At 42.4% G+C, this 13,696-nt stretch overlaps 1 protein-coding gene across 2 annotated transcripts in view; it reads left to right on the forward strand.

Moving 5' to 3' along the window:
- Nucleotides 1-6,427: 6,427 nt before the first annotated feature.
- Nucleotides 6,428-13,696, forward strand: part of LOC147624802 (zinc finger CCCH domain-containing protein 37-like) — a 29,091-nt gene continuing 21,822 nt past the window's right edge. The window contains exons 1-2 of one of the 2 annotated variants that reach the window (XM_086818030.1): nucleotides 6,428-6,829; nucleotides 7,954-8,147. In XM_086818030.1, the coding sequence (XP_086674156.1) occupies nucleotides 6,511-6,829; nucleotides 7,954-8,147 (513 nt within the window). In that variant the 5' untranslated portion in view covers nucleotides 6,428-6,510. The remainder of the gene's footprint in view (nucleotides 6,830-7,953; nucleotides 8,148-13,696) is intronic. The other variant, XM_086818031.1, reaches the window with a different exon arrangement.

Raw genomic sequence — 13,696 nt, forward strand, 5'->3', positions numbered from 1 at the left:
CCTTGCCACCAAGTTTGTTTTCTATGTGGATCATCAAGCATTGTTGTATCTGGTAAACAAACCATGCTCCACAGGAAGAATCACACGATGGCTATTGATTCTTCTTGAGTTTGATTTCACTGTTGTTGTGAGACCTGGCAAAAAACATGTCATGGCTGATCATTTGTCTCGCATACCTAATGGTGAGGCTCCTACGGGGGTTGATGATGACTTACCGGACACTTCCCTGTTCATGGTGGAGACAATGCCTGAATGGAGTGAGAAGATTGTTAACTTTTTGGTTAATGGCTTTCCACCCAAGGAGCTTCGTAAAGATCTAGCTCGAAAGCTAATCAAAGAATGCGAACCCTATTGCCTGATAGCCGGGACTCTTTATAAAAGAGGAAAGGATGACGTTCTTAGGCGTTGTGCCCGAGAGGATGAGTATCTATGGGCACATATGGGCGTAGCCGGTGGTCACTTCTCAGGAGACTTAACTGCGCGAAAGATCTTACAATCAGGGTATTGGTGGCCCACTATGTTCCAAGATGCATCACTCTTTGTGAAGGGTTGCGATGAATGCCAACGATACAAGAAACCCCAGAGGAAAGATCAGATGCCTCTACATCCAATCAAAGTAAACCAACCATTTGAAAAGTGGGGTTTAGACTTTGTAGGTCCGATTAGCCCAGCGGCCCGAAACACACAATCTCGCTATATTATTGTGGCCACTGACTATATGACCAAATGGGCTGAAGCGAAAGCGACACGTAAGGCAGATGCAAGGACAACAGCCAAGTTCCTCTTTGTTTGAAAACATAATCACACGATTCGGTTGTCCTTTTGAACTTGTGAGCGACAATGGTACGCATTTTATAAATGAAGTGATTAAGGAGCTCACAACAAATTTCATGATATCCCATCATAAATCTACTCCTTATTATCCGCAAGCGAATGGCCAAGCCGAGAGTACAAACAAGACATTAATCTCTGTTTTGACAAAGACAGTTGAAGCTCATCGCATGGATTGGGATCTAAAGCTTACGATCGCTTTATGGGCCTATCGTACTGCGTACAAAGTGGCTATTAATTGCACACCATTCAAAATGGTATATGGCCAAGAAGCAGTCATGCCGTGGAAATTTGTCATTCCTAGTCTTCGTGTTGCTACTCAGGAGGGTTGGGATGGTAATCCCTTAGTAGAGCGTCTATATATCCTTGAGCGGCTAAACGAAGAAAGACAATTGGCTGTATACAATGACCTTGTGGAGAAGGATAAAAGGAAAAAATTGTTTGATCGCCACCTCAAGGACAAGGACATCAAGGTTGGGGATAAAGTCCTGATGTATGGAGTGCGTAACGACAAGAAGAAGCTCAAATATGCTGGTAAGGGACCATATAGAGTATGTGAAATTACCCCGCAAGGTACCATCAGAGTGGAGACTCTCGACGGAGTTGAAACCATTGGATTTCTTAATGGGAGTAAATTCAAAAGATACTATGACCCCCTGAGCCAGGAGGAGTTACATGCAATCCATCAAAAGAAGGCAGCTAAAGAACAAGCTGAGCTTAAAAAGATACAAGCGAGAGTCGAAGCCAAAGAACGTCAACAGCGTGCTAGGCGACAACGAGAAGCCAACTTGGAAATTACGCAAGTATTTTTCGAGGAAGCAGAGGAGGATGCACTGGAATCTGACCCACCTCTAAGATACCCAATTGAGTTACAGAGTCCTTACGGGGAGGTGCTGTATAATGCATTATTGGATACAGGAGCTCAACACAATTTGCTATCATATGGCGTGTGGTGTCAACTTGGAAAACCACCTTTATCCAAGAGTGCTATCCAAGTTCAAGGTATCAACAAGAAGAAAACCCCTGTCTCAGGAATTCTGCACACTCCGGTTGCCTATGACAAGGGGACCGTAATTCAAAGCTTTTTGGTTATGCCTGCTGGTACCATGGAAGGTACTGTAAACTTAGGGCGCAAATGGATGTTGGCCACCAAGTGCAATATCGATTGGGCAACCAGACGAGTCACAACGCAAGAACCAACACTCAGTATGACCACTCAAAATCCTGCTCCTAAGCCATCGACTCTGGACAAAATGCTGGATAACGAAAAATCACCAAGTCCAGTGGCAAAACCATCTTTGATTGTTTGCCACCCCTCTAACGCTTCAACGTCAAGAGTGGAAACATGCAGGGTGGTCTCTAAAGCTCCGCTTACTATGCCAAAAAACACATACAAATGGGTCCCAAAAGCTTCGTTAATAGCTACTTTCCCTACTCAATCTCGTTCAGCCACCAAGAAGCCTCGTAAAAGGAAAGCAGCTACCCACCCGAGAAAGGGCAATGTAACATCGCGATGGATCCCTAAAAAATTATTAGTAGCCCAAGGGTACTACGAGGGGAATGACCACATTTAGGTCCCTAAACATAAGGTGAATCCCTCTACATCACCTATAAAACCTTGCAAACCAATTGTTGCCACCCCGATGACAATTCAAGACCGTGGTAAGGAAAAGGTAACAGAGTGCTCCGCACCACTTCTTCCAGAGCTAGTTTGGATTCCCAAACGATATCGATCAATACCACCTAGCTCAGGAAGGGGGGAGTCACATGAAGCTTCTAGCTCTTCATGCCAAACACACATTGATATAGAAGTTTCTTCATGCTCTACACCTACTCTTGTCAACACCCAACAAGAGACCAATGAGTCTATGTCTCCCTTTGTAAAAGTATCATCGGAAACCATTTCCTCCATTCGTCAATGGGAGCGTACACTACCATCTCTGCAATTGGATGTGGCTACAAGGGTCATAAAAAGCTATCTACCCACATCACAACCTATGACCCGCTGGACAAATTGGTTCCAAGAAGCTGCAACATCATTGCAAATAATATGATCTACCCAAGGAAAGGGGGAGCATGTACTCACGCTCGACATTCTATTGCTTCCTCCTTAACCTTCTCCCCTGACCATGTAATTGCCAAATTCAAGGGGATGTATATATATAGCTTCATACATTTTTAATTAAAAAAAACAAAGAAAAGAAAAACAAAAAATAGTAAAAAGAGCAAGAGCACAGAAACAAGAGAAATATCCGTATACAATCAAGAACTAGATTGACCTGTCATAAACCTAATGATGCTATATCTGTGTTTGTAGATATGGCAGATGCCCGATCATCATACACTTCATCCACTCCTACCTTTGGTGAGAGGTATCATTTGTACCTTTCTCAGATATTCCACATGTGCTATCCTGTAATTGAAACTGAATGGGATCATATAGATGTACTAGCCAGAGAGGAAAATGTTGAGGAATTAGAATGGTTAATTCGCCTATTGACCATGACTGACCCCTACTCCGTAGAGGAAATATCCCCGATAGCCCAATGCTTTCCTTTTCCACAAGATGACTATCCTCGCATGGTTACATTTTTGATGAGTTTATGTGGATGGAAAAATGAAAAGGGAATATCTGACAATGATGAATGGACGGATGAAACTCATGGCACTACTGAGGTTGACTTTATTTGTTTGGATGATGCGGATAGAGGCTTAGCCTTAGGGTTAGAGCCAAGACTCTACAACATCCTCTTACCGTATCCTCAGTAGTAGTGTGGTGACTGGTAGGTAGGTTAGTGTTTTCAAGTTTTTTCTAGTTTAGATTCCTTAAACGAGTCTTGAAATTTTCACACTGATGTGCCTCTCGAGGTATAGTGCTTGTTAGTTGATTGTACAGGTTGAAAAGTTTGAGGTGGGTTCGCTTTCAAGTCCTGAGATAGCCGCAACACTCATACATAAATATCTCATCAAATTGCGGGCATTTCTCTCATCGAATCAAGGACATCTCCAAAATACAGGTGTAATTCTTCCATACCCACTCTCTTTCGTTTTTTCTGTTCAATTAATTGCATGAACTATAATGCATGACCACATGGAAATTGTCAATGTACTACTTAGTTTTTGAAGTTGCATGACGTGCTAGTGTGAATCATTAATGAGTTTAACCTTATTGGATATATTCTTGAAAATGCATGCAGTCTTTAGTTAACCTTGGAATACGATTGTCTTAGGTCTAGGATCAAACCATCTTAATGTTTGACACCTGGCTGTGTGTGTGTGGATCTCTAGGACATAGCTTTTACCCCTTTGTCGAAAGGATGTAAGAACACATTTTGAGCGAAGATCAAAAGAAATTTAAATTTTTTAAAAAAAAGCCTACAATAAATGGCAATGCAAGTCTATGATGTGCTTTAATGTTGGCCTATCGCCTTATTAATACTTGGTAGGCGAGGAGTATTCTACTCCAGACCGATGCCTTGGTTGGTAGGGGGTAGCCTTGCCTAAGGTGAACTAATAGATTCTTGGAGAATGCTTTGTGTTAAACATGGTACCAGGATCGATGTTAGTTTTGCCTTAGGAAGGTCGCCATTATGTGTAAAAATTGTCACGTGCAAAAAAAAAAGGCTCCTGTAACTATGATGTTTCTTGTGTCCCTAGGCTCGTGGTATTAACTTGTTCTTAGAGTAGACATAGTGTGGTCATCTGTTTATTTATTAAGCTTGGTTATTTTCCTTGACTTAGGCCAGTTATAAATCTTGATTAACCTTGGACACCTTGCTAACTCTTGAATTACTTTCAATAATCTTAAACTCCTGTTAATTTGCTACACTAGCTCATTCATGTGACCCTTAAACTAAGTTCTCATAGCAACATCCATTGTGGTCTAACATGCTTGAATTTATACACTTTATATCTTTTGAATTCCAGCATACTTTCACTCTACTTCCCTGTTTTGCAGACGGTCCACCACAACAACCCTATCGAGCTTACCATACCATAGCTTCCGAGGACGGAATCTACATCAGGAAGGGGGGCATGTTAACCTATGACGGACATTCAGACGTACTATGTTTTACGTCATTAATTTAAATATTCTGAGTCATGGGCCGGGCTTGTCGGCACCATATGTTAAGGATGAAGGGATTGGGTGATCGCCGATGAGAGGCACAACTTGAATATCAGTAGGATAAGGGTTAGGATCGGCCGGCCATGTATGGGCGCCCAAGTGTGAACGGCCAAGTCATCTATAAGAGCCAAATGTAACCCTAAAATCCTCATTCTCATGTGTTGTGAATACAAGAGTGCTCTTGCCTTATCTCCTTGGTTTCCTTCTCCTGCGTGAGAGAGAGAGAGAGAGAGAGAGAGAGTGAGAGAGCGATCGAGCACTGTGTAGCGGCACGGCGGTAGAGCGGCGACGGCGGCTCCTCCTTCACGGCTGCGACGCGGGAATCCTTCAAGGCGGCGGTTAAGCGGTGAGTGACACACCTTTTGCATTCTGTTTGAGCTTGCCTTCCTGGTTGTATGCTTGTAGCCATTCGTGGCTCGCACACGGTGCTCGGCAAGTCCCCAGCTACGACCTGTGCGGCAAAAGTGCACATGCAAACTTGCTCTCTTGGCTTGAGTATCATCTCTCCCTTGTGTATCATGGCTTGAGCTTCCATCTCATCTCTCTACTTGCACTCTACTTCACACCCATCATGGATATCTTTCATCCTCCATACGTGTGATCCTGGATGCCAATATAAGCAAATGGTTCACTACATTAAATTAGATCACACGTGTTTGAGATTTATAATGTAAACTGCTCTAGAGTATGTCCCTATCCCCCCACAAAAAAAAACTTAAATGATTAAGGTTTGAGTGAAAAAGCTAAAACTACAAAGATAAATTGACTAAAAAAGCTGAAATGAGCAAGTTTTGTTAGAAAAGGGAAAAAAATGCATAAGTTTTGATAGGGTTACAAGGCTAGTAAGAATGATCTTGAAACAAAGCACTCTCTTCGCCCCATCAATTGACATTTAGCAAAATGTCGCACGGGTTCCAATCGAGAAAATCGTATCGTATTGCACCTAAAAGCATACACACCAATTTCAAAGCCGCTATGTGACCTACTAAATATTCTACTACTACCCCCTATATGTTAAGGTTTGATGTCTTCTAGATATTTCACAACTCATTAGTCGAAACTTCTCATAGAGCTAAGATTATTGACATGTGTGTGTGATGTATTCTTTGCCGAAAAAAAAGCACGCTCTTAGATTGCCTTTACAAGTTGTGGTGTGCTTAAAAGAATTTTATAATGTAGGCTAACGATAGTGTCCATACTTCTCTCAAGGAGGAGAGTACCTGCTGGTAGTGTCCATACTTCTCAAGGAGAGGAGGTATTGGGTTCAAATACACCTTCATGGCATCTAATTTTGACACAGAACTCACCTCAAAAAAGAAGGAAGAGATTTTTTTGGTAGATTCATTGATCCCCTAAAGGAAAAGCTCTGTCCTGCGGTACTTGTCAAGACTATAAAGTAGAATGTGTAAAAACCTTAGGCGCAAAACAAGATCAAGTAAAAGATTAAATAGTTACTAAACCCTTTCTTTAAAATTCTCTCGGTCGCAACAGTCAGAAGTAGACACTGGCGTTTCTCTTTTCCAACAGCAGCAGCAGCAGGAGGAGGAGGTGTTATGTCGTCTCTATCTTCGCTGTACCAGAAGAGCTCGGGCCTTCCGAGCTACACGGGCCTTTCGACGCTGACGACCGGCGGAGGCCTGAATGGCAACTACGGTGGCACCGCCTCGTCTTCCGTTTCTTCATACGCCGCCGACGTGGCGGCCTCCACGCGCCTCGACGCCCCCTTCCGCTCCTCCTACGCCTCCGACCCCTTCTCCCTATACGCCTCCTCCTCCACGTCCTACCTCTCCAGCAACCCCGCCGGCTCCTCCGGCGCTTCTTGGCAGCAGCTGGATCCGCTCTTCCCCTCGCTCAAACGCCCCGGAGACGAAGGTATGCCCCCTGTCTCCTTACCGTAAATCTGATATGTTCTTTCTGTTCTCTTGTCTGTAACCCTAATTATATTCCTAACCCTAGGGTCATGGCAGTTGTGAGAATAATGTTTTGTCTGTCTTGCTAACCCTAGAGTTAGACTGTCTACAGTGCCTTCTCGCGTATTCTTGCTACCAAAAAAATCTTAATGCTGAAGAAACGATCTTTTCCTTGCACAGACAGCATGGCCTGCATTCCGTAGCCATAACACTCACTGTCGGAATTAGTGAGAGCTCAGAAAATCGCAGTCGGCGGTACTGTGTTGAAATTGTTACAGAATTCTGCCAAGATGTTGCGTGACGCGGAAGAACTGAAATGTAGTATGTTGTAAAGATGTCGTCAGGTGCTATCACAAAGAAAATGCACAGCCTGTACTGCCCCCCCCCCCCCCCCACCTTGTGGTTTGGACGCATTTTGTTTAAGCCTTTGAAGCATGTCTTCAGCACTAGAACTACGGGATGGTCTGTGCCTTGAACCACATCTCCCCTTATTCTTGTTGGGAATCCAGCAGTCTCCAGCTCGTTTTCTGATTTCAAAAGCAGAGAGGCTTGCATCTTGGTCTCTACAAATATGCATAGTCTGGTGTGTAAATATTTGCTTAATTAGGTTTACGATTAAGAAGATTGCAAGTAGGATTACTTATGTAGCTTGGTATCTATCTCTAAGAAGATTGCTAACTAGAGAAGCTTTTGTGTTCCACTTCTTTTTCTTTTTTTAAAATATCGTACTATGGCAAACATTACAGTATTTCAAGGTAGTGCATTATTTGTAAAATATCTGACATCTATTTTTGTGTGCTGCTGCATCGGTACATATATAACTACTCGGACTTGCTGGATACTGCATATGATGATATTACAATATATGTTGGCCTCTTTCCATATATGATGGTCATGCTACATCGGTAATTAACATCGCGGTATTGTACAAAATATGTGCTCTCCTTATTGTGCTTTCTACTCTTGCACATTACGTAACGGTACACTGATTTGTGTATTCGTACTTATCCTTACTTGGCTTCTTTATTTGTGGTTTTAATCAAATGATTTTTTTTTCTTATGGACTACTTATTATGATATGTGAAGTCTTTTACCCTGGTGATGCTTTGTCCAAGCGAGCTAGATTTGAGATGGCTCCGACGCTTCCTTTTTATCCCCAAAGACCAGGAGAAAAGGACTGTGTATTTTATATGAGAACAAGAACTTGCAGCTTTGGAGCTAATTGCAAGTATGATCATCCTGCGTGGGTTCCAGCTGGTGGCATTCCAGACTGGAAGGAGGTGCAATCTTCATACTCTAGCTTGTGGTTATAGAATAGTTCATCGTTAGGGAAGGAAACACTTACAAAAGAAGTCATAGGCTTTTTAGTAGGTCCTTTCTCTTAAAAGACTACAGGATTGTTTGACTAGTTTTCTTGCTCTGTGGTTTATGGCCAATACTGAACCGAATTAAGTTCACCATATCGGGTATTGTGGCAAATATTTAATGCAATCTCTTTCAACTTTTTTGTTTTCATTGTTTATTTTTGACTTGCTCCAATGTTGAGAGATAATCTTGCTATGCTTAACAATTGTTAAGCTGAACTATAAACAAGGACTTAGGGTAGAGCGGTCAGCAACAGAATGCCACCCCAAAATGCCTATCGCTCTCTACTCTGACTGATTTGATGAAGCGTTTTCATGCCGTTGGCAGAAAACTTTGGTTTCAACAGTCTTTTGTGTTCTAGTTCAGGCTCCAAACTGTTTGTAAGGTGTGAATCAAGCCCCGATCGCAGTATGCAATCAAAACCGCAATCAAAACCAGAGGTTTTGGGTTGAATAATTTTGCCGGTGTCGAGTTAACCGGAAATTTAGGATAAATAACTTCTATTTGCTATGTCATTGAGGCAATTTAGAGGAAAAAAATGTTGTGCTAATACACCCTATCGTTGTGTGGGCCTTGGTTTGAAGTGCTAGGCTTCATTGTTGCAAGTTCCTTCTAGTTCAACCTTTTGGCACCAGATTCTTCTTGATTTGTGCATCTTGATATCCCCTGCTTATGAAAGAGCAAATTAATGTACTCAAAGAAAACATCCATGTTTGTCCCTAAACTCAGCAGAATTTTAGGAGGAAATATCTGTTTATTCCCCTCTTCCCTACTCGTGCCTGCATTCCCTTCTACCCTTTGTAGAGTATTTGGTTCATTGGGCTACAAAATCAGCTCTAAATCTGCCCTTAATCTCCCCTAAAACGTTGCCGAATCTGGGATTATTGATGAGGTTATCCATGTCCATGGCCGTGCATGTGACATTATGGGATGCCATGGTTAGGATTTGGGGCTCAGTATGTGTATGAGAGGATAGGGTAAGTGTGCCATGTGTCTTTAGTATAGTATGTGTGTGATTTCTATGGGTCTAAAGATAAGGCTACTAGCCTACAAAAGCATGTACTTGTAAGTGTGCCATGTGTCTTTAGTATAGTATGTGTGTGATTTCTATGGGTCTAAAGATAAGGCTACTAGCCTACAAAAGCATGTACTTGTAAAAGGTTTCAGCATAAATTAATGTGCCATCATTGAGTCATGCACTTGAGCTTTGTCATCTCTCTCTCTCTCTCTCTCTCTCTGTGCACATCATGGAAACCTTCAATCCACCATAGCTTTAGCGAACCATTATACCATCAAACGGTATTAGAGCCTGGCTCTTTGCTTGCTTTCGCCCCCGCTCCCCTTTGCTTCGACTTGCTGCTAAGAGTGCGCCGCCCTAAGCAACTCAATAGGAACCTTAATGCTAATCACCAACAAAGACAAAGAGAGAACAGAGAGAGGGAGCTGTATTTTCAGTATATTATATAGTACACAAAACTGTCCATAGGACTGGCCTTGCCTTTTATAAGGCCCCCAATGCTGGTCGGTCTGCCCTTCGGGCTGTTGGCCTGCTCACGACTTGCATATTCAGCATTAAATGAGACGCCTTTCATACGTGCGAGCGGATGCTGCTGGCTGACTGCTCCCCTTGGCTGGCCGACAGGGTTCTGGCTTGTCCTAAGGCTGCTAACCTTCTGTTTATGTACTGCCTAATCAAGGATTAGCCTGGAAAACCAGCCATTTCCATGTATGCACATGACACAACCTGCACATCTCCTTGTACATGCTCTCAGATTGCCTTGTCACACGCCTTTGAGGACGGATGCAGGTGACACAACCCTTTGACAACCCTCTGTATCTGTAATCAGCTGCTCAGCACACTGATGTATATCTCAGCTGCTGCGTCTTACTCTGCAACCAGACAATCCCTATGGTTCTTGTGATACCTGGGCGCTTAAACACCTGTCAAAACGTTCACAGATCTGGTGTGGTTCCTCTCGGCTTCTTATCTCAGTCTGTTTTCACTGTGTTGCTGCTGTGATCCAACTCCACAGAATAGACTGGCTGGGCAGCCAAGCAGCAGCGCCCAAGCCAGCCGGCTGTTAAATTTGAATGCACTTGCAGGCTAGCTGGATAGCACACAACTTTTTCCCTGGATAGCAGTGCTGGATGCCGGCTGTAGGCAGTGCGGTAGATGGACTGAGGCAGGAAGGCCAGCTGGGTAGACATGAGGTTCAAACGCTGGGCAGTGTGGGGTCGGCTACCAGAAGACCTTAATATAGACCTAATCATGTGCATATATTGCAAAACATGAATGTGTACAATGCTGATCGTGTATCTAGACTCCAATCCCAACTCCGATCAGGCTGGCATTAATGTCACATGCATGAACAGTGGGGTGGATGGACTGAGGCAGGAAGGCCAGCTGGGCAGACATAAGGTTCAAACGCTAGGCAGTGTGGGGTTGGCTACCAGAAGACCTTAATATAGACCTAATCATGTGCATATATTGCAAAACATGAACGTGTACAATGCTGATCATGGATCTAGACTCCAATCCCAACTCCGATCAGGCTGGCATTAATGTCACATGCATGAACAGAAGGTTACTTGCTGTTCTGGGAACTGAATTTACATACAAAAGAGGCAAGGTAGACCAAATCTACTGTTTATATTTAAAAACATGAATATGCACAATTTTGATTTGGGACCTACACTCAAATCCCATCTCCTATCATGCTAGTGTTACTTCTATATGCATAAATTAAAGCTTACCTGCTGTTCCTGTAACATACGGAAGCTTCGGGAGTCGTCTTACAGCCCTAAGTACTGCATAGGAACTCTTGATGTAAGAACAATCAACATAGATAGAGAATATAGAGAGAGAAGTGTTGTAATTTCAGTACATTTCATATAGTTCAAAAAGTACATGTTTTGTGGCCTTTGGCCTACGCAAAAAGGAAACATAATACCTAAATCTAGACTTGCTCCACCTTGGGAAGTAATCTAACAATGAACAACGATGTGCCTTTTATAGGCCTTTGTTGTTAGAATTTCGTGGTGCTCATTCTAGATCAAATATGTGGAGGAGAGAGACTCACAAAATACAAGAAAAGATCTTGCTTATTAAGTTACTCAAAATACAACTAAGCTTCATGCTTATAAAATGTCTTCTAGCTCCACCTTTAAATAGGTGAGCTAGTGGACCATAAGTCCATTCATACACACACACACCCTTCTCCTCCCCTTTTACATAACCTTAGTCCCTTAATATCCCCCCTCAATACCAACTATGAAAAAATTAGAATAGGTGGTATTGGACATAGGATGCCTTTATAACATTAGGCGTACAAGGTTAGGAATATAGGTGTGGTTACATTGAGATTTAAAACAATTTCTCAGTGGAGTTAGAGACTGATACAAAGTTAGCTTCTGACTCTTTGTTAGGACATTTGGAAGTGATATGTCTCGTTTGTTTACACTTGTTACATTTCATTTTGTTGGAATATTTGATCCAATAATTATTTGCCAAATGACCCATCTTTTTGCAATGGACACATCTTACTTTGATCACTTGATGTGACAAAGCTTGTTCGATATTCGATGAAGTTGTTGTATTTGAAGATTCAGCTCCTTCCTTTGGCCTCTTTTCTTCATCAAGACAAGATTGAATAACTCCTTCAAGGGTGGGATTAGGTATGTTCTGCAGGGTGGTGACTAAGGTGGGGTACACCTTCTTGACTGCTTTTAGCAAAAGAGCCACTGCATCACTGATGCAAGTTGAGCCATAAGGCCCTTCAAGTGAGAGATGAAGGCTCCAGTGCCGTCTCTCTCTTTGAGTTCCAAGCTGAAAAATTCAATTTTAAGTGAGATCTTGGAATTCTTACCACGAGCTCCATAGAGCTTGTCAAGCTCATCCCATTTCTCCTTTGCACTCGGAAGCTGGTCCACATGGTGAATGAGAGTCTCATCAAGATGAAGCATGATGATGGCTTGTGCCCTCTCATCATTTTCAATATCTTCAGCCTTAGTTCGATTAATAACCTTAGTGCCGGAGATGAATGGCCAAAAACCTTTGGACATTATCTTGTACTTGACAAGGACTTGCCAAGTGTGGAAGCCCTCTCCTGAGAACTTCTTAATTTGGGTGCTGTCCTTTGACATTGGGTATTGAAGGAGATTACTAGAGAGTAATGGGCTGATTTATGAAGAAGAAAAAACCAGAAATTTGTGATGTTTTGGCTTAAGTAGAAAGAGAAAGGCTTATGAGAGTGCAACAACCCTTAATCAAGTTAAGGATGTTGCATAAAAAAGGAGATTAAGATGGTGAAGTTTATGGTTTAGCACTTAGGGTTTGTGCCCAACCACTATTTTTGATTTATATTAGCTTCATTAGTGTCAAAGAACACTTTGTTTGGTGATTAAGATCACCATTAGTGTTTAGCAACACTATTAGTGCTAAAGAGCACATTTCTAGCATCTAATGACACTTGCATTGGTGATTAGATTCACCATTAGTGTTTAAGAACACTCTTAGTGTTTAGAAACACTTTGGAATGGCTCCCCTTTGCTAGATTAGTAGCCTCATTAGTGTTAATCAACACTATTAGTGCCTATAAGCACACTTTGAGAAGCTTTGTGCACTTGAAGATGTTGATGAAGCTTGATGGCAATGAGACTTATGAATACCCCATGGTGTATGTCCACCACTTCAAGGATATGGAAAATGACCCTCACAAGAGCACTTAACAGATTAGTACTCCTTTAATGATAAGCATGAAAGCTAATTAGTGTTTAAAACACTTTTATAAAGCTTTTATACAAGCTTCCATGGCTGAAAACCAGACAGTCGATTGGTATTTTGACTCCAGCGCTCGATTCAGGTCGCCATTAGGGCTGAGACCTGGGTTGTAGGACCTCGAGGCTTAGGGCTTCAAAAGCCCTAAGCTTGTGTGGCTAAAGATTACTCACACAAGGCGAATAGATGTACAAAAACCAGCGCTGCTGATTTTGTGCGCCGGCTTGCTCAGAACGCAGTGACGCGGCTAGGAGAAGAGAAACCCATAAATTTGCTGTACGTTCCTGAGTGCCCGAACCTCCTCTACACTTTCCCAGATGGAAACTCGTCGAGTTCTTGCCTCCACAAGATGCTAGAGCTCCTCCACTTGCAGGAGGTTCAGCTCCACAAAAAAAAGGGGAATAAAATTGACCTATTCTACACCACAAAAATGACCTAATCTTGCTAAGCTCTAGATACCATGTTAGAATTTCGTGGTGCTCATGCTAGATCAAATATGTGGAGGAGAGAGACTCACAAAATACAAGAAAAGATCTTGCTTATTAAGTTGCTCAAAATACAACTAAGCTTCATGCTTATAAAATGCCTTCTAGCTCCACCTTTAGATAGGTGAGCTAGTGGACCATAAGTCCATTCACACACACACCCTTCTCCTCTACTTTTACATAACCTTAGTCTCTTAATATC

The sequence above is a fragment of the Cibotium barometz genome, chromosome 24 (genome assembly GCF_041138505.1).
Source record: "Cibotium barometz isolate CiBa-2024 chromosome 24, ASM4113850v1, whole genome shotgun sequence".
Lineage (NCBI taxonomy): Eukaryota > Viridiplantae > Streptophyta > Polypodiopsida > Cyatheales > Cibotiaceae > Cibotium > Cibotium barometz.